General features: G+C 56.8%; 2 protein-coding genes across 2 annotated transcripts; one reads left to right on the forward strand and one right to left on the reverse strand.

The window, feature by feature from the left end:
• The first annotated feature begins 6,160 nt into the window (after positions 1-6,160).
• On the forward strand, positions 6,161-15,748 carry PHF19 (PHD finger protein 19). The gene is made up of 15 exons (XM_074924094.1): positions 6,161-6,227; positions 7,563-7,763; positions 8,121-8,202; positions 8,320-8,415; positions 8,502-8,602; positions 8,722-8,870; positions 9,134-9,229; positions 9,486-9,554; positions 10,530-10,650; positions 11,660-11,727; positions 11,821-11,991; positions 12,088-12,175; positions 12,376-12,461; positions 12,569-12,664; positions 12,999-15,748. The coding sequence occupies exons 2-15, from the start codon at positions 7,572-7,574 to the stop codon at positions 13,348-13,350; spliced, it is 1,767 nt and encodes a 588-aa protein (XP_074780195.1). The 5' UTR covers positions 6,161-6,227; positions 7,563-7,571; the 3' UTR covers positions 13,351-15,748.
• Positions 15,749-15,812: 64 nt separating this feature from the next.
• LOC141968863 (protein CutA homolog) lies at positions 15,813-26,318 on the reverse strand. Its single transcript, XM_074924095.1, has 6 exons — positions 26,165-26,318; positions 23,562-23,710; positions 19,786-19,845; positions 18,482-18,527; positions 18,108-18,157; positions 15,813-17,533 (listed from the first exon to the last, which is right to left on the reverse strand). The coding sequence occupies exons 1-6, from the start codon at positions 26,243-26,245 to the stop codon at positions 17,431-17,433; spliced, it is 489 nt and encodes a 162-aa protein (XP_074780196.1). The 5' UTR covers positions 26,246-26,318; the 3' UTR covers positions 15,813-17,430.
• Positions 26,319-26,441: the final 123 nt, after the last annotated feature.

Genomic DNA, 26,441 nt, shown 5'->3' on the forward strand with positions numbered 1-26,441 from the left:
GTATTTTGTGCAAAATCCTTTTCCACGTAGAGCTTTTATTCCTTAAAAATAATTAAGAGGGTTTTCCTTGTGTGCGAGAGACAGAGAAGGTGGGGGAAAACGAGTAAAACCGCGTGTGGGTGAGAGCTGGGGTAAGAGAGAAAGTGTGTGGGAGAGAAGATGTGAGTATGTCTGTGGGAGAGAGAATATTTATGTGTCTGTGTCCGCACCGAGGGAAGTAAAATGTGCGTGTGTGCAGGCTGAGAGATACATCCAGCAGAGAGTGAATGACCTGACACCTCTGTGCTTTTCTCTAGTGTTACTCCACCAGGAACAATTACACCGATTTTCCTCAAATCCAGTGCACAGGCAGGATTTCGGTGGTGGCAGGAGCCCGATGTCGCTGCAGGTGGGAGGTCAAATCACACCGAAGCAGCAGGAGCTGCAGGGGAGCAGAAGCTTCCACGCTGGCTGAATAAATACCCCGGAGAAAGGACACGATGGAGCAGAGCTCTGCCCGAAGTAAAACAGGAGGAAAGCTGCAAGGCTGCAGAGTTCTTGCAGGAGCCTGTGCTCATCGTCCTGCAGCGCAGGGCTGGGGCAGAGGTGGGATTTTGGCAGGAAATCACTGGAGGATCATTGCATGGAGCCAGCTTTTGGGGTGACTCAGGCCTGGACAGCAAATATCTGCAAAGGGAGGAAATTCATTACCAGCTGTACCCGTGGGGCAGACAGCTCAGTGGTGTAAAACTGTTCCCGGGACGGGACGTGGATGAAGCGTTGCTCATGTCCAGCAGGTAAGAGCCAGCCTTGCGGGAAGCAGAGGCAAGCTGAACTGCTGTGAAACATGGGAAAGCAGCAGGTTTATTGTGGGCTCTGTGTGACTGATGGAAAGAAAGGTCTTGAGGTTACTCAAGGCCCAAAAAGCAGTGGGGTACCCACGGGAGTGAGCCACGGGATGGAGCCCATGAAAGAGCATCATGGGCTGGACGAGCAGGACTGGCTCTGGGGCTCACCTCGGCTCCTCCAGAGATAAAGAACAGAGATGGAGCCTGTCCTTTCCATGCTGCAGGCTGGGGTGTGGGTTGGGGAAGGGGGAGCAAAATCCCCAAGGCAAGCAAGGGGCTACCAGAGCCACCCAGGGAGCCATGCCCTGGACTCAGGGGGTGGCTGGTGGCACTGGAGGTCCCTGCCTGCACAGCACCGCACCTCAAAGACACAGCCCAAATTCCTCTTGAGCACTGATAATTACAGTTGCACTAACCGGCATTTGCTTTCTGCAGTTTTGTAGCTGGGTAAGCAGTGCAACCATCCCCCAGGAAACACAGATCTTCATTCTCCATTTTTCACTTTTCCCCAGAAACAAAATGGGCCTTTCTCTCTTTCTTTCTTTCTTTCTTTCTTTCTTTCTTTCTTTCTTTCTTTCTTTCTTTCTTTCTTTCTTTCTCTCTCTTTCTCTCTTTCTCTCTTTCTCTCTTTCTCTCTTTCTCTCTTTCTCTCTCTCTTTCTCTCTTTCTTTCTCTTTCTTTCTTTCTTTCTTTCTTTCTTTCTTTCTCTCTCTCTTTCTTTCTCTCTTTCTCTCTCTCTTTCTCTCTTTCTCTCTTGATGTCTGTCTTTCTTGATGTCTTTTCTGAGCCATGCTCAGGAACTGCGTACATAACACATCTATGTCAAAATTATGTAAGGGCTCCATTAATATAAAACTTGCACAGCTGTAAGAACACTTACAAGCTCTTCATGTCTTATGCAATTGCATAGAAGCATGCAAAGAAAGTTAAGTTTAAAAAAAAAAAAAAAAAGGATATGGGTTAAATTCATGCAAAACAAACACACAAAGACATGAAACCCATGCCTAAATGTACTTCCTTTTAAAGGCACAGCTGGCTTAAAACAGCTGAACGTCAGATTTAGCTGCTCTGATTGTAATGACAACCATACCTTTGTGTGAATATGCCCTTTGCTGTATCACTTTGCTCCGAAAGGGCTCGAACCAGAGCTGACTCCCCCTGTGCCGCGGTGCACGGGGCGCTGCCGGAGCATGACCGTGTCCGTGTGGAATGCGCTGAGCCGCGGCGCTTTCCAAACACGGGGCTCTGCTCCGGGCTCTGCCCTTCCTGGAACAGGCTCCTGATTTTCATCTCCAAGACCTTCAGCCACAAACCATCCTGATAAGGAAACGGATGACACTTACCGGGAAAGAAACTGAAATTGAGGCGATATCAAGAGTTCTCCAATCCAGCAAATCACTTCTGTTGTGGAAATGAGCAGCCAAAGTGATTTTTTTGGTCTGGACTGAATCGAATGATGCAGAAAAATCAAAGAGTTATAGTGAGCTAAGTCAGGACCAGTTGCTCCATGTTTAATAGCTGAGTTGGCAAAGAGTCATAGTGCTTCTGTAGCTACGATGGTCTAAAATAATCAAGGACAAGGTTTGTAGGAAAGATAATTTTTTTTTTTTTGACTAATGCTGGAAAAAACCAGACAAACTTTTAGGCTTATAAGCCCTTCTTCCGGACAGGGAAAGAACTCAAAACCTTGTGCAAATTTGCTTTGAGTTTAACTTGGTTGTGTTGGTCAATCAGATGGTTTCAGTGAAAAGGTGGTTGAGATCTGTGGAGCAGGGGGAAGCGTTGGCCGAGGGAGAGAACTATGTCCATAGCCTCAAGCTACTGTGGTTGTAGCTACTTTTATTGGCACGGATGTGTCCTTTTTTACCAGCTGAATCTCCAGATGGAGATGGCACTTGAGAATTGCTTTGAACAGCATCCGAGAGCTGCGCCGGGTCTCGCGGTCTCGGCACCGCAGCCTCGCATCGCGCGGCCGCAGGAGGTTCTGGAGCGGCTGCAGCCGGCGCTGAGGCGTTGCTGCAGATCCTGTCTCCACACCAGGCCCGTAGTTCATAGGCAGCTTCGTGTTTGGGTTTCCATTCAATATTCCTCGGCTTCGGTTTCCAAGACTACAAGCCAACATACAACCCCTCCTCCCACTCCTGTTTTCAAAGAAAGAAAAACACTGTGAAAAGAAGCTACCCGATTTCTTGGCAGTTTTCAAAGCAGAAAGAAAGGCAGCACCGGGAGCTGCTCGCCCCGTGCACGCCGCAGGCTCTGCTCTGGCCAGAGCTCCCGCCCGGGCTGAGCCACGATTCTCCAGCTGCTCCATCCTCGTGCGAGCAGGAAAGCACCTTCCCCACCTTTTCAAGTGCAGGGTGTGGAGGAGCAACAAAAAGTTTTTGAGGACAAAATGGGGGTGTTGGAGTAGTTAACTACCCTGGGCTTCATTCACATCGTTTTGCAAATGCTGGATTTGTTTGGAAATTCAATAGTGGGGAAGGAGCAAGAGTGACATGCCCTGGGAGTCAGCGCTGGCCCCGCTGCCTGGCCGAGGACTCATTAATTTCTGCTCATTTGCTTATGGAATAGTCTGCTCCTAACAGCTGATGTAAACGGGGGCTTCCTTGCTTAGCTGGCGCGGGGAGCAGGTCAGCACCTTGTGCCGGCTCTGCTCGCCACGGCACTGAGGTCTCTTCAGCTGGGGATGTGAGCGTGGCGTGGAAATATTCCCATCGGCGTGGGCCCGGGTGGGTCCTCCTTCCCCGGTGGAGTGTGTCAGGCATCCCTGGAGCCCCACTGGTGTGAAACCAGTCACTCAGCTGTGGCTGACCAGTGTGCCCGCTCCAGGGGCAGCCGGCAGACCCCATCAGCATCTGCCAGGGGCCACGAGCCTTCACACGGTGCCAGAGAAACAGGATCTCCAGCGGCTCCCCCGACTGCCCAGGGGTGTGCCGAAAATCCCAGGTGGGTGTGCAGAAGGGGAGGAGGAGGAGAGCAGCACCCAGAAGCTCACCGCAGCAGGAACTTGAGGCCAGGCTCGTTGGGGACAGTGTGGCAGCAGCACCTGCAAAGAAACCCGACTTAAATGTGACTGCGTGGCTTCATCCATGCTTGGAAATAGAGGATGCATCTCAAATTCCTTTTTTTCCCGTTTTGTTTAGGACTGTTGTTCTCGGGCAATGTCACCGTGCTCTTTCCATTGGCAGGGACCAGGTTTGGGGTGCCCTCTCCGTGCCAGAGGGTTTTCAGTGAGGTTATCCCCGCTTACACCCCCGGGGAACTGGATCCCATGTTTGATCGACGTGCCACATCATCCGCACTTCCAGGGCCAGCGACCAAGATGCTGCAAACACCAACCACGGTGCCTGGGGAGGAGGGCGTGAGGACGTCCCCATCTGCTGCTCCGCCAGCACGGCGCGGGGACGGGCTGGGACGGGAGCGCAGCAGCCGGACGCGCTTTCAGTCCGACCCCACACCACCACGTGCAGCGAAGCGAGCAGCGGTGTTTGTCCAGGGGGAGAGCTATGGTGCAAGAGTTATTTTAATCCTGCGGTGACTCACGGCTCGCACATCGTGACTCACTGCAGTTTGGTTGTTTGACTGTTTTGAAGATGCGTCAGGTTCCCCGTGAAGGCGAAGGATGGTCGTTTCAAGCTGCCATTTTTTTCGGTTGCCTAAACCTCGGCAAACACGGGCCCAGCAGTTGGGTGTGGGCACGGCGCGGCGCAGCCCCCGCCTGCCACCGCTGCCTTACACACAGAGCGAAGGGGAGAAGGGCCCTGCCCTACCCAACGCTCGGGGAAACGCGGTTCCCCTCGGGGTCGCACACGCGGCAGCGCTCGCCCGCTGCCAAGGGGCAGCACGGGGAGCGCTCAGACACCCACGTTTCATGGGAAAGTTTGATTTTAAAAAATCATTTCTAAGACGACAGAATTACAGAAGGGTCTTTAAAAAGGTGTTTCAGCCCTGTGCCGGTCACTCCTGACACCCAGGGGAGCTGCTCACTTGCAGCACGAGGATTTTTTTTGCTGCGAACCCCAGCATGGGGAACCCCCCCCAGAGTGCTGCGTGGGGCTCATCGATTCCAGGCAATAAAATTCGTATCGGCTCTGCTTGTGCTTGGTGCAGACCCTACACCAGGAATCAGCTCCTCGGCTGCCTGAGCAGGCCTGAAAACGTTTCTTTTTTGGCAGCGCTTCCCAACAAACAGCAAATCCCTCAGATTTCTTCTTGGCACTGACCGAAGCATTTTTGCAGCGATTGGTTTTCTCTGCGGAGATTCAGAGAAAGGCTCCCCCCGCTTCTAGGAATCCCGACCGGCACAGGTTGTTCCCTCGCGCGGGACAACGCCGTGTGCGCCCCAGCCCGCGCCCCGACCGGGGGGACCGGGGGATGTGGGGAGCAGGGGGGGCACGCGGGGAGATCCCCGGCGTGGGGCAGGAGGTGATGGTCCCCACTCCTCGGGGAGTGGGTGCGTGGCTGACCCTGCCTGCCCCCCCTCTCCCTGGGGCTGTGCGGGTGCAGCGAGAGGGTGGGTGGGGTGATGTGGGGTGCCCTGGAGGGGCTCGGGGGGGGTGATGGTGCCAGCGGGGGGGCAGCAGCAGGTACCCCACGGGGGGGGGGGTGGTGGTGCAGCTACCCCATGGGAGAAGGAGGCAAATACTCCACGGAGAATGGGGGGGAGCAGATACCCCACGAAAAAGGGGGGGTCCCACGAAGAAGGGGGAGTAGAATGTACCCCACAAGGGGGAGCAGGTACCTCCTGAGAGAAGGGGGCAAATACCCCACGAAGAAGGGGGGGGGGAAGCAGGTACCCCATGGCGGGGGGGAGGCACCTCATGGAGAAGGGGGGGGAGCAGGTACCCCACGGAGAAGGGGGGAGTAGAATGTACCCCCTGGGGGGGAGCAGGTACCTCCCGGGAGAAGGGGGCAAACAGGTACCCCACGGAGAAGGGGGGGGGAAGCAGGTACCCCATGGCGGGGGGGAGGCACCTCATGGAGAAGGGGGGGGAGTAGCAGATACCTCACGGGGGGGGAGCAGGTACCTCCCGGGAGAAGGGGGCAAATACCGCACGGAGAGGGGGGGTATCAGGTACCCCTCGGGGGGGGCAGGTACCCCTCGGAGCTGGGGGGCTGTCGCAGGTACCCCACGGCCCCGCGCGGGCTCTGCCCTTGCCGGGGGGGGTGTGTGCGTTACTCCGCGCCGGGCCCCGCGGGAGGCGGCCCCGCGCTAATTGCATAAGCGGGGACGTCAATGCCGGCGGGAGGGGAGGGCCGGGGGGAAGCGCGGGAAGATGGCGCCCCGCGCCCTGCCCCCGCCGCCGCGCGCTGCCGCCGCCGCCGCTCCCCGCCGCGGGCCCCGGGCGGGCGGGCGCTGACCCGGCCCGGCGGCGGCTGAGGGGCGGCGCGGCCGCAGCGGTAAGGGCAGCGTGCGGGAAAGGCGGGGAGGGGGGCAACCGTTTGGGTTCGTTGGGGTTTATTTTTTAATTTTTTTTAATTTTTTTTTTTTTTTTTTTTTAAAGGGGGGGTGGGGGGGGTCAGAGCCCGGCGGGAAGCGCCCGGGGCGGCGGGGCCGGGGCGCGGCGGCGGCTTTGAATGAGCCAATGGCGGCGGGGCCCGGGGCTGCCCGCGCTGCTCCCGCCCGGCAGGTGCCACCGGGCCCCGCGGGGAGCGGGGGGGGACACCGGCTCCGTGCCCCCCCCGCTCCGCTTGCCCCGCTGCCCGGCGTGGGAGCTCCCACCCGTGACCGGGCAGCGGCGGGAGCGCTGTGTCCCCGTCCCCCCCCGCAGCTCCCCGCCCGCCGCCGGGCGCTCCCCGGGGCTTGCGGGAGCCGGGGGGGGCAGCGCGGAGCTTCCCCCGGTGCTCCCCACGCGTAAATCCGCGCAGGCTGCGCGGGGACATGTCACAGCTCGCTGCGGCGGCTCCTGCCAGCCCCCGGCTCGCAGAAGCTCGCTTTTTTTTTTTGCATTTAAAAAAAATTTTTTTTTTTTCCTTTTTTTAACAAACTTTTTTTCCCGGTCGCCCCCGGTTTACCGTAAGTTTACTCGCTGCCGCCCACCGAGGCTGCTGGCGGGGTAGCGGGAGCGTTATCAGCAGCGGGGGTTTGCGTGGCGAGGTTTCGCGTCGTGATCCGCGGCGCGAGGTCACGCGTGTTGCCGTGACGGGAGCGTAAAGGCATGTCGGGGGGGTGCAAAGTCACTTTGCGGTTGTTTTATGGTTTTTTTTTTTAAGTTGGGTGAGCGATGCCTGGTGGCCATCGCGGCGCGGGCTGCCGGCCCCTTCACCGGGAAACTCGGCGGCTCGGTTCCGCTCGCCGCGCTGCGGGGCTGCCGCTTCCCCCCTCGTGCGGCCGCCCCGTCGGTTTGGGAGCTTGTGAACAGGGAGGAAACCGTGAATTACGGACCACGTTAAATTTAAAGCAGTTATCCCCCACGTGCCCCTTCCCGAGGCTGAGCCTCTGCAGGCCTTGGCGTGTTTCCGTGCCCCGCGGTGAGGTGGCTCCGTGCTGTGGGAGCCGGGGCGGTTGGGGGCTTCGTTCCCTCTTGCTCAACAGCAGCAGAAATTCTGGCTGCTCCATAATCAAACCTGGCTCATCAGTGCTTGTTTCGCGGGTCCTGAGCACCCGCTGGTGGGGCTGAACCAGCCCCGGGCTCGGTGCTCCCAGGTAAAACCTTCCGGGACCCCGCGCTCGGCTGATGGGTGCGTTGTGTCGCGGTGCGAGGGCAGGGTGACAGGTGCCTGCGTCCCCTCCAGGCTCTGCTGATGGAGACCGCCAAGCTCAACCCCATCATCCGGGATGTCTACGGGGCCGCTGGCCGTGTCCAGCAAACGCCGGCCGCCGCCTCGGCGCGGAGGAGCAGCGGCTGCCGAGAGCTCATGGTCAAGCTGACGGAGGGGCAGTACGTGCTGTGCCGCTGGACCGATGGGCTCTATTACCTTGGAAAGATCAAAAGGGTAAGGTGGGCACCTAGAAAGGGTAAAGTGGGCATCTAAAGAGGGTAAGGTGGGCACCTGGAAGGGTAAGGTGGGCACCTAGAAAGGGTAAAGTGGGCATCTAAAGAGGGTAAGGTGGGCACCCAAAGTGTAGCTAGTGCTGTTCCAGTGTTGGCTCGCAGCTCAGAGGGGTGCTGGCCTGGGCTGCAGCGTGTCTTTGGTCACTGGGGTATTTTGGGTTGATGTCCCGCCCTTGGGGATCTCACCCCAACCTGACTTCCCGCAGCCCCGAGAGGCAGGGCCGGTCACCAGGGAGAAGAGGGAGGCGCTGGGGATGGGACCTGACGCCCGGCGGTTCCTCCCGCTCTCTCCCCGCAGGTGAGCGGCTCCAAGCAGAGCTGCCTCGTCACGTTTGAGGACAACTCCAAGTACTGGGTCCTCTGGAAGGACATCCAGCATGGTGAGTGCTGCCCCGTCCTCCCTTCCCACCGCCGTGCCGGGGGGGGTCCTTTCTGGTGCCACAGAGACCCGTGGCTGTGCCTCGTGTGTCTCTGACTCTGCCACCCCCGTCTCACAGCCGGTGTCCCCGGGGAGGAGCCCAAGTGCAACATCTGCCTGGGGAAGACGTCGGGTCCCATGAACGAAATCCTCATCTGCGGGAAGTGCGGGCTGGGTGAGTGCAGGCATCTCGCCCCGGGGATGGATGGCGGGGGGGGGGTCCGGCCGGCGCGGCGGCGCTGACGCCGAGCCCTCGCGCAGGTTATCACCAGCAGTGCCACGTCCCGGTGGCGAGCGGCGGCGAGGGCCCGTTGGGGACACCGTGGTTCTGCCGCCGTTGCATTTTCGCCCTGGCCGTGCGGGTGAGTGGGGCTGCCCCGGGGTTACCGGCTCCGTGTCCCGCCTGCCCTTGGCGCAGTGGGGCAGGATGCGGCCCCCCCCGGGGGGGCTGTGCTGACCCCCGTCCCGCTGGCTCCTGCAGAAGGGGGGTGCCCTGAAGAAGGGGGCCATCGCCAAGACGCTGCAAGCCGTCAAGATGGTGCTGTCCTACAACCCCGACCTGCTCGAGTGGGACTCCCCGCACCGGACCAACCAGCAGCAGTGTTACTGCTACTGCGGGGGCCCTGGCGAGTAAGCCCCTGCCTGCTGGGAGCCGGGGGGGAGTTTGGTTTTGTGGGGTAAAGCATTTGCCAAGGTGGTTGGGATCAGGGTGGGGAGTGTTTTCTTCCCCTAGAAGGAAGTCCTCAGCTTGCAGGGTCTCTGCTCGCTCACAGAGGCTGTAGAAAATACTGGTTAGGGCCAAACTTTCTCACCCTGGCTGGGGGGGTCTGTGCCTGGGAGGGGGCCGGGTCAGTGGCTGCCCTCACCATCGCCCTCCTCCTCTCCCTCCCCAGGTGGTACCTGAAGATGCTGCAGTGCTACCGCTGCCGGCAGTGGTTCCACGAAGCCTGCACCCAGTGCCTCAGCGACCCCATGATGTTTGGAGACCGGTACGTCCCTTCTGGACTTTGCAGCTCTGGGGCTGGGCATCAGAGCTGGCTCCCCGGGGTGGGGGCTCACGCACGGGCACATCCCCAGTCTGTATCTCCACGACCTGGCTGTGGCCCTGGTGTGGATCAGCCGCCCCGAGGGCCGGCGGGTGGCCCGGTCCCCGCTCCTGGCTCTGCTGTCCCTGTTGGCACCCAGAGCACTGTCCTCTGTGATGACCCCCCACCCCCAGCGCTCTCCCTCCCCGCTCTTTTCCAGGTTCTATGTGTTTTTCTGCTCCGTATGCAACCAGGGACCTGAATACATCAAGCGCCTGCCCTTGAGATGGTAAGAAATGCCCTCGGCTCCTTTGGGACGGGACGGGGTGGCCGTGGGGCACCTCCTGCCCATCCCAGCCAGGCCCTGAGCGGGAGCCTTTGCTCAGTGCCCGGTGTGCAGCTCCTCCTGCCCAGCCCCGGGGGGCTGTTTTCCAGGGAGGCTGTTTCTCAATCTGCCCCAAACCTCCTGTTTGTCCAGGAGCCAAGGTACACATTTGGCAGAAGATAACAGCGAAAAGCAATTGGGTGACAAGTCATCAAACTGTGTGATTAAATACAAGTTTACAAGTGGTTCTGTTTAGCGTACCTTGACAGTCTGAAAGCACTTTATAAAGTATATTAACAGTGCCAGCAGCCCAGCTTTTCCCTGCTGTTCTCCTTGTGCTCGCCGTGTCAGACGTGTTCCTGCTGCTGACGGGCTGCTGGGACGCGGCTGCCTCGGGGACGTTGCACCGAGCAGGCAGCAGGCTGGGAGGAGAAGGGAAATCCTCCAGGAATATGTTGCTTGGCTTTCATTTTCAGAGATGCAAGTGTAAAATCCCACCGGATAGGCTGAGTTGTTAAAATAGTCTATTTTCATGTGAATAAGAGCTGTCCTACTCCTGTACCTAACTGCAGCAAGAGCACACAGCTGGGGCTTATTAAAAAGCTGGAAAACTGGGCATTCATCCTGGGAATGGCATGTTCTCCAGCTCCTGGGCTTGGGGGTCTTGGTGTTTGGGCTCCTCACAGCTGTGGGCAGCGTCCCACCCTTCCCCGGAGCTCAAGGGATGCTGTCCTGCCTGTGGCATCCCCTGGGCTGTGCCTCTGGGCTGAGCTGCTTCCCGTGGGGTGTGGGAATGGTCCCAGCTTCCAGCGGGTGGGTTTTGGGAGAACCGTGCTGGGGGCTGAGCGTGAGCAGCGCTGGCAGAGCAGAGCAGCGTGGTGGGCACCGTCCTGCCGGGGAGAGGGCGGCTGCTGACGCTCCCCCGCTTCGCTCCCGCAGGGTGGATGTCGTCCATCTCGCCCTCTACAACCTGGGCGTGCAGAGCAAGAAGAAGTACTTTGACTTTGAGGAGATCTTGGCCTTCGTGAACCAGCACTGGGATCCGCTGCAGCTTGGGAAGGTAAAAACACGCAGCCCGGGCTGGAGAGTAGCTGCAGGGAGGGAGAGGGGCTGCTGGGGATGAAGTCATGGCTGGTTGTCCCCAAAAGCCCTGGCTCGGAGGATCTTGGACCCTTCTTCCCTGCAGTGGCCGAGCCCCTGAGGCGGGGGCAGGTTGGCCAGTGAAGGGCAGTGGTCGTGGTGAAATGGTTCTGCCCCTTGTTTGGGTTGTTTTCCCCTCTCAGGGCTGCTGACCCCCAGGTGTGGGTTGGAGCTTTGGGAGCGCCTGTTCACCGTGACCCGAGCCGGCTGGTCCTTGGCCAGTCTCCTGTGGGGAAGGAGCTTTAAAACACATGCCAGGTTTCAGTGGGTGGGCAGGAGCACCCAGCCTGGGCTGTTTGAACCTGCTGGCAACACCCGGCAGCTCCCGCGAGCTGTTCACCCACCCCGGGGTTGGTGTCCCAGCAGGGTGTCCCTGGTGACAGGGTGCTGCTCCCTGCGCCGGGCAGCGGTGCCGAGCCCCGGGCACGGGCCCTGGGCAGAGCTGAGGGACCCTTCCTGGGGCTGGGGGGCAGCTGGGGCAGTCGGGGGGTGAATAGTGAAGGGGATGTGCCCGTGTGTGCCACCGTGCCAACAGCCCCGACGAGCTTGGGCATCTCTGCAGAATCCCGTCGGTGCAGCGCTCGGCGCAGGCAGCTCCTGCTCAGACCGAGCTGAGTGACCGGCCTCTGTGCCGGGGTTTCCCTCCGTCGGGGTGTTGGACCCGACGAGGCCGGGGCCGGAGCTGGGAGAAGCGCTAAAGCCGAGGCGTGTTGGAAACGTGTCGGGGTGCCGGGACAGCTCGGCCCCGCAGACACCTCCCTCCCCTGCACCGGGGGCGGCCGGTGCCAAGCGCGGGCGGCTCCGGCGTCCCCGGCTCCCTGACCCGGGGCAGGAGCCGAAACCCGGAGTGCGGGTTCCCCCGTCTGTTTGGATTTTGCATAACGGCAGCGGGCGCCCAGCCCTGCCTGTGACCTCGCCTCTCTCCGCAGCTGACAGGCACCCCCATCTCCGAGCGCGGCCCCCACCTCCTCAACGCTCTTAACAGCTATAAAAGCAGGTGAGCCCCGGGACGGGGACAGGGTGGGATGCAGGGTGCTCCTGTGGCACCCTGCTCTGGCCTGAGGGCTGTTTCCTTCCCTCTGCCACCCAGGTTTTTGTGTGGGAAGGAAATCAAAAAGAAGAAATGCATCTTTCGCCTGCGGATCCGTGTCCCGCCGAACCCCCCCAGCAAGGTGCTGCCAGAGAAAGCCCCCGGCGTGGGTGAGAGCGGCTCCTGTGAGCTGAAAAAGAAGGGAAAAAGCAAATATGTCCATAAAGACAGGTGAGTGGCCAAATTCGCATGGGTACCCCCCGTTGCCACAGCACCTCGCGTTCCCCTGGGGCGGCCCGGCGGCCTCACCCCCCCCTTGCTTTGCAGCCTGCTGCCGCGGCAGCTCCAGCAGCAGAAGCGGCGAGCGGCACGGCGCAAGAGGGCCAAGTTCCTGCTGGAGGACGCCATTCCCAGCGTGAGTCCTTCGCCCCCTCCTCTGCGCGACCACACCGGGGTTTGGCAGCCAAGTGGGACCCCCCCAGCCCCATCCCTGGGGCTCCCCGTGAGGTTGTGCCCCACTGCTGCGGGCAGGGAGAGCCGGGGCAGAGGGGGCCGGGGCCACGGGCAGCACCGCCCTGGTCGGCAGTGACGAGTGAGCTTGTTTTTGCGGTGCAGAGTGACTTCACCTCCGCCTGGAGCACCAACCACCACCTGGCCAGCATCTTTGACTTCACACTGGATGAAATTCAGAGCCTGAAAAGGTCCGTGCGGCCGGGTCCGGGGGGTGTGGGTGGCAAAGGAGGGGGGTGGTGGGGGGTTGCTGTGCCCCTTGTGCCAGGCTGGGGCTGACGCTGCGTCCCATCCCCAGTGCCAGCTCGGGACAGACGTTCCTATCGGACGTGGACTCCACGGATGCCGCCAGCACCTCGGGCTCGGCCACCACAAGCCTCTCCTACGAGTCCAGGTGAGGGCTGTGCCCCTTGAGCCCTTCCAGAGGGGTCCCGGTGGCACGGCCAGGGCAGGGGGGGCGAGGGGCTGCCCCTCTTCCCCCGCAGCGCCCTCGTGTCCCACCACAGGGGTGTCCCGCATCGGGGGGCCTGTCCTCCCTGCCTCCCCAAACGGGCCGATGGTCCCAGAGCGGCGCTGGGTGTGCAGGATCGGGGCCGTCAGGCCGCGCTGGGCTCACCCGCCTTCCCAGCCTGCTCCCTCCGGGCTCGTGGGGTGGTGGGCGCAGCCAGCATGGTGGGGGGCATTTTTTGGGTGCTGCCCTCACCCCTCCTCTGTCCCCTCCCTCGCAGCCGGAGGACCGTGGGCAGCCGCAAGCGCAAGCTGGCAGCTCCGGCCTACGCCTCGGCCGGGGCGAAGAGGAGAGGCGGGGAGATGGGCGGGCGCCCGTGCGGGGGCACCCCCGAGGGCAGCGAGGCAGCCTGCGGCCCCGACCGCCCGGACGACGGCATCGACAGCCACACCTTCGAGAGCATCAGCGAGGACGACTCCTCGCTCTCCCACCTCAAGTCCTCCATCAGCAGCTACTTCGGGGCGGCGGGCAGGCTGGTCTGCGGCGAGAAGTACCAAGTGCTGGCGCGGCGGGTGACGCTGGAGGGGAAGGTGCAGTACCTGGTGGAGTGGGAAGGCACGACCCCATACTGAGCCCCGCCAGGCCCTAAACCTCTCCTGGAGCCACACCGGAGGAGATCGGGATGGTGGGGAGACCCTCGCCGTGAAGCAGAGGAGGGGTGCTGGCCTGCGGGGAGGGCTGGGACCCCGCCACGCTGGGGGTCCCGGCTGGGCCGGCTCCACGGGAACCTCCACGGGTGGAGGCAGCGCCCAAGCCGGTGCTGTCAGGGGTGAAACCTGCAGCCTTGCCGCTGGATTTTTTTTCTATTTTAACTATTGTTATTTTATTGGCTGTGTATATGCAAAGAGCGTGGCCCAGCTGCGCTTTCCTGCTGGAGCCTTTGGCTGAGCCCGAGGCACCATCGCAGTGGTGGTAAGAGCAGTGAGGTCTGGCCTTTCCAGGAGGGTTCCCCCGGCACAGCTGGGCACCCCCTGGGGAAGCCCCTTTGGGGGGAACCCCACAACGTGCTCACGCAGACGGATGTCGTGCCGGTGGCCAGCACAGCCTGACTTATCCCCACGTCCAAGCCTTACAGAGCAGACTCGAGGGGGTCCTGCTGCTAAAGCAAGAAACACCTCGCTCACCCGTGCTTTCACAGCCCGTCCCTGTGCCCGTAGGAAACGTTGGGCGACTCTCTCCAGAGCCGGTGTATGGCCTTTTCCTCCTCCTCATAAATCCTTTCGTTAAGGGAATGTGGTTTGTTTTAAATGAGGGGAAAATGCCCCATAAACAGCCCACATGTGGCCAGCTTTTGTGGCCACGGGGCAGATGTATGCGGTTGCTCTCGTCCGGCGACCTGGACTGTGTGTGATGATGCACCAGCTTCACTTCCCTGTTCTGACAATCACGGTCTTGGAAGAGATCGGCCTGAAGATACGCCCTTGCCTTAAAACCACCGTGGGCATTTCACAGACCGGAGCCCGAGGCCTTTGTTCCCACAGGAATCTTCGTCTTGAATGTGCCAAACGATCAGACAAACCAAAAAAAGGCCGAAGAGGACAGCGGGGACAGGGGGAGGGGGTTGTCCTGGGGTCCCTGTGGCCATCCCCGTGGCCTCGTGGCTGCGCCTCGCTGCAGAGCGGCCGCGCTCCCTGGTACTGGCGTAGCCTCGGTGTTTGTGAGCGCGGGGGGTCGGTTTGTGTGTGGAAGAGAAGGAGCAGCCCCCTTCTTTGACTAAAGCAATACTGCCAGGTTATTCAGGAGCAAAGCAGCTCTTTTTAAAAAAAATTCTAATATCATCAGACATATTTGGTAGATTTTTTTTTTTTCTAAGAGAGAGAGATATATATATTTTTAATGTTGTCCTCCTCGTCTCTCCCCCATCGCCACTGTGGCTGTCCCATGGGGACAGAGGGTGGGCGATGCCGGGGGGGCTGCCTGGCCCTGCTCTGTCAGCACACCCTGTCCCTCCAGCCCCCTCGCAGGATCTGCCGACCCCAGGGCGAATTGAAAAGGTTGTTTTATTGCGAAAGTACTTAAGGAAAATTCACTGGTGTAATTGGCACGAGGGAGCAGGTGTCGTTTGCAAACCAGAGGCCAAAGTGTGGCCCTTAAAAATAAACTGCTCCAGCTACCGCTAAAATAACATCGTGGGACACCCGGGAAGGGGGTTACCAGATGTTTAAACTCCTCCAGCAGGCACCAGGCCCCTGCGAGGTGCCAGCGCCTCACATGGGCCGTGGTTTGGGCCGGGTGTGAGCTGCTTCCCTGCCCGCGCTAGGAGCAGGAATATTTGTCTCGGCGTGTGCCCGGTGGCCCGCTCGGGGGAGAAGCTGTTGGCGGAGAGGAGGCTCCGTCCAGCTCCAGCCACGAGATGGTTTGAGCCGAGCGGGGTCAGATGTGCCTTGGGGAGAGGTGCTTGGCCCCCTCGGGGTCTGCATCTCGGCTCGTCCGGAGGGGAGAACCGCCGGGGGGGCCCCGTCCTTTTGGGAGACGTGCTGCCAGGCCCCCCCTGTCCCTGCAGGGAGGGAGGGGTGCAGCTCCTGCAGCCAGCCGGGTTGCTCCCCGTCCCGCCTTGGCTTTCTCACCAAAGGATCACTTACAGTATTTCCCTTTCACCAGTGCCTAGGAAGCCCTCGTTATGGTCCCAGTTGCTGCCGAGGGGGGGACCGGGGGCTGCCGAGCGGGTTTTTCCCGCAGGATGTGCCACTGGATGTTGCGCTCATGGGAGCGCCCACAGCGCGTGGCCCCGGTTCCTCTCCCCTCTGTCCCCTCTCCTCCGGCCTCTTGCAGAGAATTGAATGTGGAGCCTTTAAAAATATTTTTGTTGCAGAGTATATTTTGCATTAGCTGTAATAGATACTATAATGACTCTGTGCACCTTCTAAAGATTTATGAGTTCAGGTTGCTGCTTGTAATAACCAACTCTTGTTATACCCAAGTTGTAATTAATATGTCTGATGTACAATTAAAAAGTCTTTTTTTTTTTTTTTTTTTTTTTTTTTTTAACATCACTGGTTCTTTGTAGTGTCAGGATTATTGAGTTTGGGCACCGGGGGTCAGCAGGTGACCTGGGCCGTGCTCCAGGCCAGGCTGAGGTGTGTCCTCGGCCCGAGAGATGCCGCTAGGAAGCACGAGAACGGTGGAAAGATGCGAAGGGGCGAGTGTGGGCGCAGCCTCGCGGGGTGCGGGCACAGCGGGGACAGGGACACCCCTTCCAGTGCTGGGGTTTGTAGAGAGGGGCTGCCCTCACTCCCAGTCCTAAATGGCGAGGTCCCAAATCCACGTCATCGTAGCCTAAAACTTGCACATTGCACAACATAGCCCTGACAGGGCTAAATAAAGCTTGGCTTTGGGTGCAGACCTGGCCTGGCGGTGCCGGTGCTCACTTCATGTGCTTTTTTCCTTTTTTTTTGCCAGAGAAGGTGCCTAGCTGGTACCATTTCTTTAGATTTAGCACTGAAAAGCTGCTTGTTCTCCAAGCTCGGATCATTTTCCCCCCTTGTCTTTCCCACACCTGCGAGCTTTCCCCGCGCTACCTCTGAGGGCTGAGGGGCCCGCGCCAGCCCGCGGGCATGGCTCAGCGCCTGCAAAATGCCCTGTGCCACTTCTGCCCGAGACGAGCAGGTGGGACTCAGCGGAGCATCCATCAGCATCGGGCTGGGCACCCAGGACGGGCCCTTCCTCCCGCCCGGCTGCGCCCACAAACTGCAACAACGCGTGAGGCCGCCCGGGTAAGAAACGCTCCTGTTTATTCCCTTCCCAGTCACATAAATAACTCGCTGTTGTTCCAGAAGTTGTATCTCATTAAACTATTAACACGAACGTCTTTTTACAAGGTTAAACCACCGTTCAGGCGTGGGTAGGGGACGCAGGGCTGGGCAATGACCTGGTCCTGCTGGCACTTGGTTTCCCTGAACTGGCTGCGGCTGTTGCCCAGCTCAGCCCAGCCCAGCTCAGCCCAGCTCAGCTCAGCTCAGCTCAGCCCAGCCCAGCCCAGCTCAGCAGGTAGGACAGGGTCAGCATGTGTGCTGCTCGCGGCTCCTGGTTAAAAGCAACTTCTGCTCAAGTTTTCTGTTTCCTTGGATTTTGTAAGACTCCAACCAGCGCGTTGTGTGGCAGCAGGAGAGGGCGTGAGCTGATGCATCGCGGGGTGCCCGGCCACATCCTGCTGCCCCCGGGCTCGGGGAAGCAGAGGGCAGAGCGGGGCAGGATGCTGCGACAGCTGCTGTGGGGAGCAGGGGGGGCCCGGCAGGGGTTCAGGCGCTGGCTGCAGGGACGCGCAGCACTGCCGGGGGCTGCTGGGCCGTGGCTACCAGCTGGCATTTGATGCTGGCCGCCTGAGACAGCCCCCAAATGCTGCAGTATCCTGACACGAGCATCTCTGTGCATCCTCATCCACGGGGCTGCGACAGCCCTCGGTGCCTGGAGCCCTTCCCCACTTCAGCCCCCACCACCTGCGGGCTGCTCGGTGCTCCCTGGAGCACAGGGTCAGGCCAAGGAGGGGATGTTTTGGGTGCAAACAAAATTCCCAAGCCCAAGCTTCTGTGTTACAGCAAACGTGGGAAGGTAGAACCTGCCTCCCGGCGTGTGTGTAAGTCCTGCCTGCACAGGGGGAGCGGCACAGCCCAGCACGTTTCACCCGGTCTCCCCAAAAGCGAGGTGCTTTTCAGTTAGTCCCGTGGGACACTTTCCTCTATCCATTTGAGGTAGAGAGGGTTTCCTTGGTCAATAGGCAGGCTGATGATTTCAGGAATTTCAAAGGGATGGATGGATCTAAAGTGGAAACAGACGCAGAGGAACAGTGTCACCAGCAGCCCCGTGGCAGGACAGACCCGCTCGCAGGCGCAGGAAGCAGAGGGCTCCGCTCCCAGCCGCGCACTCCAGCCCTGCCCCACGCTCTCCACTGACTTCAAAGCACCCGCATCTTCTTTTTGCCATGTGAGAATTTTGCTTTGAGTTTGGGGTTTACCACAGCCGGCAGCTGACTGCCAGGAGCCCTGGCCCAAAGCTGGCTGCACTCACCACTCAGTGCTTGGGAAACGCAGGAAATCCTGCCAGGAGGCAGCCAGGGAATAACCTGTGCTAGGAGAAGGAGAATCCCTCCTTGTACCCAGCACGGAAGGGCTGGTTGAAGCCCAACAGTTGATATTCCTGCCAATGTTTGGTTGTTTTTTTTTTTCTGATGCAGTGTCTGGGTTTTTCTGGCTCACAAGGTACATCAGGAGCACTTAACCCCCCCCCCCCGGGTGGGAAGGGGCTGAAGGAACCTGACTCCCAAAGCCTGAGCAGGAGATAGCAGTCTACCTTGGATTGGAAACCCAGTGCGCCCGTAGAGCCAGAGCCTCACCTGACGTAGTTGGACAATTCGTCTATTTTGGATGTCCTTGTTTTCACTAACTGTGGAGAGTAAAAAAACCGAAACAAAACAAAAACCAAGGGAGAAGTAAAGGAGGTGGAGCAATCCTGCATGCGCAGTTCCACTGCACCCATCCGGCACGGCCAGCAGTGCAGCAGGAGCCTTTCCTGGGCTCTTCCCCAGGAGATGTCATGAGGGGCTGAGCCAGGCTGCCACCCCCAGCCACCCCTGCCATGCTCAGGGTCCCAGGTACTGTCCCAAATCTTGGGTGCGCTGGTGCCACCCTCCCCAAACCACCCTGTAGCTCCTTTTGTCTGGGGCTGACTAGGACAGGGATTTTTGTGACGTGGGGAATTGTCACTTACCAGCAGTATTTCAGTGGATTCTTCCAGTTCCCCTTTCCAGAAATACCTAGATTTAAAAGCAAAGAAGCATCAGTAAATACAGCTCTGCCTGCAGCCATGATGATCCCCTCGAGGTGGGGATTAGTTTCCCTGCTTGGTGCTTTCTGCATGTGGCTGTTCCTTTACGAAGTGATGCTCAAGAAGCATCGCTGGCCCTAAAAGTTTGCTGTGCACGTGACTGAGCACCCCGGATTTACAGACTGGAGCCTCTTCGGCTGCGCCAGCCTCGAGAGAGCTGCCCAGAGGGGAGGGCAGGGCAAAGGAGCTGGGGCTGGGGTGGCCGTGGGGGGCCGTGTGGTGGTGACCCCGCTCCAAGCAGCGCCCGGGGGACGGTGCCTGCAGGGACTGCGGCACGGCTGCGGCTGGGAGGCTGAATGCGGCAGCATCGCGCTTTTTTTCCCTTTTTTTTTTTTTTTTTTCCCCTGCGGGAGAGGAGATGTAATTCTCGTGAGTCAGATATGACCTTTCAAAACATTTATGTTGACAGAAGGCCATCGTGATTTCATCTGCGCGCGGGGTTCCTGCGCGAGGAGGCGTTTGGAGGCGTCGCGGTGTCTCCCGAGTGGGGCACGGAGGAGGAACCAGCTGAAGCAGGCAGGGCCCTGCACGAGCAACTCCGGCCGCTGTGGCTCGTAGGGGAGGAAGCATAAAGGGAGGAAGGATATTACTGGGTTTGCCCTATTTCAGCAGCCTCAGCTGGGCTCTGGGAGAGCCTGGGGGGGGGATGTGGGGACCCGCTGCCTTCTTTTGGCAGGGGTAGGGCAGGGTGATCCTATGAGCAAATGGCTGGTTTGGGGCTTTGTTTTTTAACCCCTCCAACAAGTGCAATCCTTTTGTGTGGATGGCTGAGGATATCTGCAGGGCATGGCTGGTTCTATTTCAAGGTCAAAGATACTGTTCTTCCTTCGTAAAAGTGCTGCTTAATATTGTAAAGGCGTTTTTTGGTCCCTACATTAGCTTCTTTTTAGCTCCTCTAAAAACAGGCGCCATGTCCTCAGGGCCATAAATCACCTTGCTCTTTGCTAGGTGTACCCAAGTAACCAATAAATAAATGGTCCCCACTGGCAGTCGGAGCATCTGCACTCCTTAATGGGCTTAGCGTGCTTTGCAGGGGTGAGGATCATCTCCACCACCTGCAACCACAACCAGCAGCCTTCTGGAAAGTGCTTCCTCTCCCTGGGGCTGTGGGGTGTCCATCTCCTCCTTCCCCTACCCAGGGAGCCCAGGTTTGCCTCCCCCGTTGGGGAATATTCAGCCCAACTTACAAGGCTGAGCTCTTCGGCAGGATGTTCACGTAGGCAGCCAGCTTCTTATCCATGATGGCCCTGGGTGAGACAGGAGGGGGAGTTAATTCCTGTCCCCAGCTCGCTGCGACTCAGCGCTCGCCCCCAGCCGTGGGGACATTCCCTCGTGCTGCCCCTGACTGCCAGCAGCAGCTCTGACGTTGGAGATGTGGGACTGGGGGTTAATTATTACCCTGAGAAAGCAGAGGCAAAGGTGACCTCCAGCTGGAGCTGCTTCAGCCCAGGTCCTCCCGGCAGGGCTCTGGGACGCTCCCCGCCGTCCCTCCCCGCTGAGGTTGGGTGTTGCTCCTGGCCTGGAGCAGCACAAGGGACTTGTGCCTTGCAGGGTGCAAGAAGGACCCTGCCCGCTGTCAGCCCTGTCCCCATCTCCCCGTGGGGACACAGGGACAGGGGCTGAGCCACGGGGCATCGAGAGCTGGGGCTGGGACGGACACGAAGGGGTTTGTCTGCCAGTCGTGTATTTATACTGTCCGACTGTGCCTCTTCCTTGCACGGCAGACTAAATGTGGATCTTGTTAAATGAACAACATCAAGGTTTTTCTACCCAAAACGTCCTAGAAATCTGAAGCCCAAATAAATTCCTTCCCTCCGGCTGCCTCTTTTAGCTGTGGGCTGATTTGTTATTGCAGGGTTGTTTGGGCCTGCCAGAAGAAGTGATATTTAAGTGATTAAAGAGTACTGAAGCAATCTCAGGGTGGATTTTTAGAAGAACTAGGTCAAATGTTGTGTTTTCTGACCACAGCAATGTGTGGGCCCTTCTCACGGAGATGGCAGCCCTGTTCCTCTTGCAGGCAGCTCTGTTAAAGGCATTGCACTAGTGACTTCACCTTTGGTTTTCTTTAACACTAGCCTCACCGGGCACTACTTTGCCCCAAGTGCTTTGTCAGTGCAAACATGTAACTTCTGGATCTCCTTGAACTGCAGAGAAGACAGGAGTTATTAGGTATTGGAAGGCTCGATTCAACAACCTGCAAAAATTAACTCCCAGTGAGCTAAAGAATTAAAAGCATTCCAATCAGCTACTGCTCCGATTCAAAACGTTCTCCAGAATGCTTTTGGCTCAAAGCAAGTTAAAAGTTTATTTTCCTTACATTCAGGGTATGATACAGCCTGGAGGTGACTACAAAACAAGCTGTAAGAAACTCTTAGCTTTCAAAAAGACATTATGAGCTGTAAAAATATGACAGACTTGGTCGCTGGGTGGCGATGAGCAGAAGATGAGCAGAAGGAGCACAAAGAGGTGCCTCCCCCAAGGGCTGTGACCTGAAGATACCCCGACCAAGGTGTTCATGTGTAACTGCATCGGGTTGCAGTCTGGCCTCTGACCCCTAAGGAAAGCCGGGCTCTTGTTTGAATGTGCATAAGCTCCTTGGCACGTCTTCAGTATCATCTCTGCTTTCTCCGTCTCTTTGTAGAGGTTTCTACCTTGCAACTGGGAGCACAAGGCAAAGGTGTCCTCGTGGGACTGCGTGGGCTCTGCTGCAGGACAGGGAGGAATCGGGAGCAGCCCGAGTGCTGGGAGAGGAGCAGCCCTTCCCGGTGGTCCTGCAGCATCTTGCCACTCCAGCAGTGCACTGGGGTGCCTGGACCCAGCTACTCGTGGGATGGGGTTTAATGTTTCATCACGGCAAGGTGATGGAGGTGGACTCCTCTCTGGTGATGGCTCAGAGGGACCACGGCCACCCGAGGAGGCTCTGGGCTGTTTGCTCTCACCATGTGCAGCCAGTTGGAGGCATTTAATGCCTGTAAGAGCATCTTGAGTTAATCTGTCGACCAGCAAACTGCAGCAGCGTGAGCGGAGACATCCCCGCTGCGTCTGTCATGTCAAACACATGGCACAAATCATTTTGGTTTTGCTGCCTGCAACTTCCAAGTCACTTTAGTGCAGGAACCTTTTGATTTGGGTGAGTACCTTCTAATTGCTTCTGCTCTGTCCCAATAAACTGTGATCCTAACCGAGATCCTGAACTTTGTTCTAGCAAGCTGAGCGGAAACAAGCAGCCACCATGGGAACGGGAAACAGTATGAGAAGCTGAACGTGATCTGTGGAAAATGTTTGCATAATACATGATATCTTTGGGTTGGGTACTTAATGTGTGTTTCCTTGTCCCTGCCTCACAATAGGCTCTGAATTGAGACAGATGAAATATTAATAAGCAGAAAAGCAAAGAAAATGATATGTACAAGTCCAAGGCAGAACCGGAGGCTGACAGGCTGCTCGGGTGTTAGGTGAGTTATGTGAGATGCCGTGGCCACACCATCCAGCCCAAAGGGGTCAGCTTCGCACAGCAGGCACAGGGGAGAGGCTACATCTCCTGTGTGGACTCGGGGGTTTCTTCTGAGGATTTTAAAGTTAATAGTAATCCAGTTAAACTGGGTTAGAACTGATGCAGCAAACAAGCCAGATGCTGAATTCTACCTGCAGCTAATCTGCTTTCACAAAGCTTGAACTCCTTTTTCTTAAAACTAGAAGAAAATTTCCTTGCAGACCGATCCATCAGAGTCATCCACTGAGCAATGTAAAGGAAGAATAAACACAACAGCACAGGAAAAAGGTGTGTGGGAATTTGAGTGTAGAAGCCCTGTGTCATCCTCTACAGCCATGGCTCATTCATCGAAATTCCCAAACAAAGGAATAACTCCACCAGTAAAAGCAGAAACAAAGTACATCTATCTTAGCAATGGGGAGTGATTTATTTCCTCTCCCTTCCCTGCAAGATAAGGAACAAAGGGTGGGAAACATTTGCAAAGCTGTTAATATGAGGCATTTTCAGGAACTGAGGCTCTTTTCACCAGCCATGTACAGTTACTCCTTTTTTCAGAAGACATCAAGCAGTGCAGATATTATTCTATTTGAATTTTTTAATACAGTTGCAGCATTTAAGGTGACACAAAATCCCTTTCAGTAGCCTGTCAGTTCCCGAATGACTGTTTGGGCACTTTACAGAAGACGGAGAGTTTTTGGCAAGAGGCAGGGTAGCAGGGAAAACAGCGCAGGAGGTATTGCAGGAAACTTAATGGTCCATCATAAACATTTCCCCAGTCAACACGGTTTCAGTAGTTTGAACAAACCGTCTATTGAGTCAGGGACTAACAGATGTGTGAAAAAAACCTCTGCATGCAGAATATCATGCAAAGTATCTCATACATTAAAAGAGGAAAAAAGAAAAAAAATCAAGGTAAAGCCTTCATTCCCTGAAGTTTGTCTGGTGAGCAGAGTGCAGGCTTCCAGGTGGTACCTCACAAGTGCCTGTTCTGTGTTTGCTGTGGATCACTTTCATCTTTTATTTATTTTCATGGCACTGTACTGTGCTTCGTCCCTCTCCATAAACACCTCTCCTGGAATTTGTTATCTGTGTTGTTCTAGAGAAGAAGAAAGACTGTGGCAGATCAGAGAACATGGGGCTGTGGCTTAATCCATCTGAGGATCCAGAGATTTAGGGCCATGGCTTTAAAATGGGTCTTGAAAACGAAAGGCAGTAGAAGAAATTGAGAATTGGCTTGGTGTTACCATGGCATTGACTTAAGAGGCAAATGTCAGCTTTCTTTTAGAAAGCACAGCTCTTGCTAAATCGATATGTGATACAGAGAGAGAGAGAGTGCAAGAGAAAAGCAGCACCGTTTGGGTGGAAGTACAGAGAAGTACAGATCCTCTCGAGGGACAAGGAAAAGCTTTATTCCACGAGAAGCCGCTTTCGAACAATTCAAGCAGACAAGCAGGGGAAGCGTCTCTGTACCTTGCAATATCCTTGGCAATCTGCTCGTTGAGACAGTTGATGAAGGCGATGGAGTGGGTCCCAGAGACGTAGCTGCCGGTGACGGCAGAGTGCAGCTGGAGAGCGAGGCTCCTCAGCACCGGGTACATCAGCAAAGCCAGAATCACCACCTGGAACGCAAAACGTGTGAGCGGTGATGTTAGGTGAAATACTGGGTTTTGTGAAACTAAGCATTTACGTTATCGGTGGCTCAAGGGAAGTCTTGAGTCTTCTTTTAATGTTATGGTAACACTAGTTGTAATTTAAGTGAAAACTTGCTCATAGGGAGGTTCATTCCCCCCCCGTGGGGCCAGTCTAGTCCTGTGCCGAGTGCTCAGGACAGGAAAGGGTCAGGTTTTGAGCCTGGATCAGCCCAGAGGTGCCCAGACCTCTGCTGCGGGAGGTCACACCCCAGACTAATGGGGGTTACAGACACCCCCCCCCCCTCCAGCTTCAGCAGCCAGGACTGCTTTTCCAAAGCAGAATAAGGAGGTAAATCCCTGATTATCTCCTGATTATTAATAGAAATACATTTCTATTGCCAAAAGGAGCAAGAAGGGAACCACCAGGCGTGGCTCACGTGTTCCTGCTGAGGACACATCCTGCAGCCATCCTGTCCCTGTGTGCCCAGGGTGAGGCACGTCCACCCCCCTGCGAAACGGTGGGGTGGGAGCCTCTGCCTCCCCGGGGATGTGGAAGGGAGGAGAGCAGTATGTCAGGCAGGGGTAGGGATCTGACCTTGGGGAACAGATGTGGGCTGGAGCCTGGCACGGGAGCAGAGCCCTGGGAAGCCTGGTGTAACTCTGTGCCAGGACCCGGAGAGCTTTCACCTGCCCTGTCCACCCGGGATGATTCCTCTCTTCTGCTGATAGCGTTGTGCTGCCCACCCAGGCTACGATACAGCCTCACATAGCACGCAACAAAAGGTAAGACTTAAATGCAGGTTTTAAGTTCAGTTCATCTTAATTATCTGATACTAATAGGATAGTCAAGTTGGACCCTTTCGGGCACAGAAATCCTTATGGCGACAGCCCATGTCTGTAGGGCTGTTCCTGTCCAACTGGGCTGCAGAAAACAGTAACACGCTCCCCATGGACTGGCAACAAGTTGGTTTTGCTGTACATTAGATGCAATTCCTGTCAAGCCCCTTAGCTGCTCTTGGTACTCACATGCCATAAACACAGTCGTGTAAAAATACATCATTATCTCAGCGGGGACATTGCTGGGATAGCAAGGTTAATTTGGTGTGCTGAGTAATAGCCGAAGGATGGTGCCTGTACCCGGGGCTGCAGCACTCGCTGTCTCTGCACAGCTGCTCTTCTCTTTGTCTTTTGTTTTTGAAATAAACAGCATCTGGCCCTTATTCAACCACAGTGATAAAAAAAAAAAATGCTTATAAGACTAAGAATATATTCCTTTTCCCCCTTGTTTCCACCCTCCTTTGTCCTCTGAAAAACCTCCCACTACGGAGGCCAACATCTGTTTTTGAAAAAGATTGAATTAAAAAAAATATCTCTTGTCACCACAAAGACTGGAGCTCCTTTCCATGTGGAAAATAACTGATGTGCTATACTGGTTGTCTTCTCTTTTCCAATCCATTTGAGGAAATATGCTTTGTTATCACAAGGCTTCTCATAATAATTTTTAGAGATGCTTTTGTGCTCTTTTTTTCCACTAAGCTGTTTAACAAATATTATGCAACAAATCCCAGAAGCTACTCAGATAGTTACAAGCCAAACAGAGATATGCTGGTGTATCTATTTTTTCAGATTAGAATGTAATCGTGTTCCCTGCTTAGGAAAAAAAAAAAAAAAAATCTGACCTGTTCAGCATGGCAATCATTAATCTTCTTGGAAGATGTATGTGCATGTGATGAGGAAATCCCTATGAATATTTGTGATTGAATATTAGTACAAGAGTTATCACTCTCTCAGATTTTGGGGTTTTTTTCCCCCTTTTTTTTTTTTTCTGAAAAGAAAGATAAAAGTCCCCTTACTTTTCCAGAACAATTGTATTTGGCAAGGGACGGTGCAAAGCTTCAGGATTCCTACCTGACAAAACGCATAAACTCATGACTGCCAATGCTGAAGTAAACAAAACTGAAAAACCTGCTGTGAGATTTTAAGTATTTCACTGAAAAGCACTGACTGGCAAATGGTAGTTGAATTTAGAAAGACTAAGCTTTCTGCAAGATTTCTTTCGGCTTCGGTGAACTAAAAACAGCTTTAGGGTTTAAAATTACCACGGTAGGACTTTTTGCCTAGTTTTGATGAAGTTCTGTATAAAAAAACCCACAACACCCCAAGCACAACTTGTGGCAACCTTGAGCGTGCTGTGAGTTTCCTCAGCTCAAATGGAAAAAAACTCCGAAGAAATTTGCTTCGCTCTCTGCAGAGAGTGAGTACATTCCTCCTGCATGATCTTTTTTTTTGTGTTGTTCCCAGAGGTTCCCATATAAAGGTACAGACAGCAGCATTTCCACGGTCCCTTAGGTTGGCATACACCGTGCTCCCCAGCGCGTCTCCCGCGTCCCCCCATCCCAAGCACGGAGCCAGCCCTGGCGATGCCCGAGGGCTCCCACTTACCAGCAGCAAGGTGCCCCGGCCCGGCCGGGGACAGCCCTGGGCAGCGGGCAGCAGCGGGCAGCGCTGGCTCAGCCACTCCATCTCCCCGGCCGGGCGAGAGGCTGCGTCCCCTCCGTCCCTCCACCTGCTCTGCCCAGAGCTGGGCAGGCTGCCTGGGAAGGCTGCCCGCAATAAGCACTAACTCCTCCTCCTCTTCTTCCCCAGCTGCCTGCAGGCTGGTACCCGCCTGCCCGCCCCAGCGTGGGGCTGAGCCACGGGCCTGTGGGCCACCACGGTG

Source organism: Athene noctua, chromosome 20, assembly GCF_965140245.1.
Source record: "Athene noctua chromosome 20, bAthNoc1.hap1.1, whole genome shotgun sequence".
Classification (NCBI taxonomy): domain Eukaryota; kingdom Metazoa; phylum Chordata; class Aves; order Strigiformes; family Strigidae; genus Athene; species Athene noctua.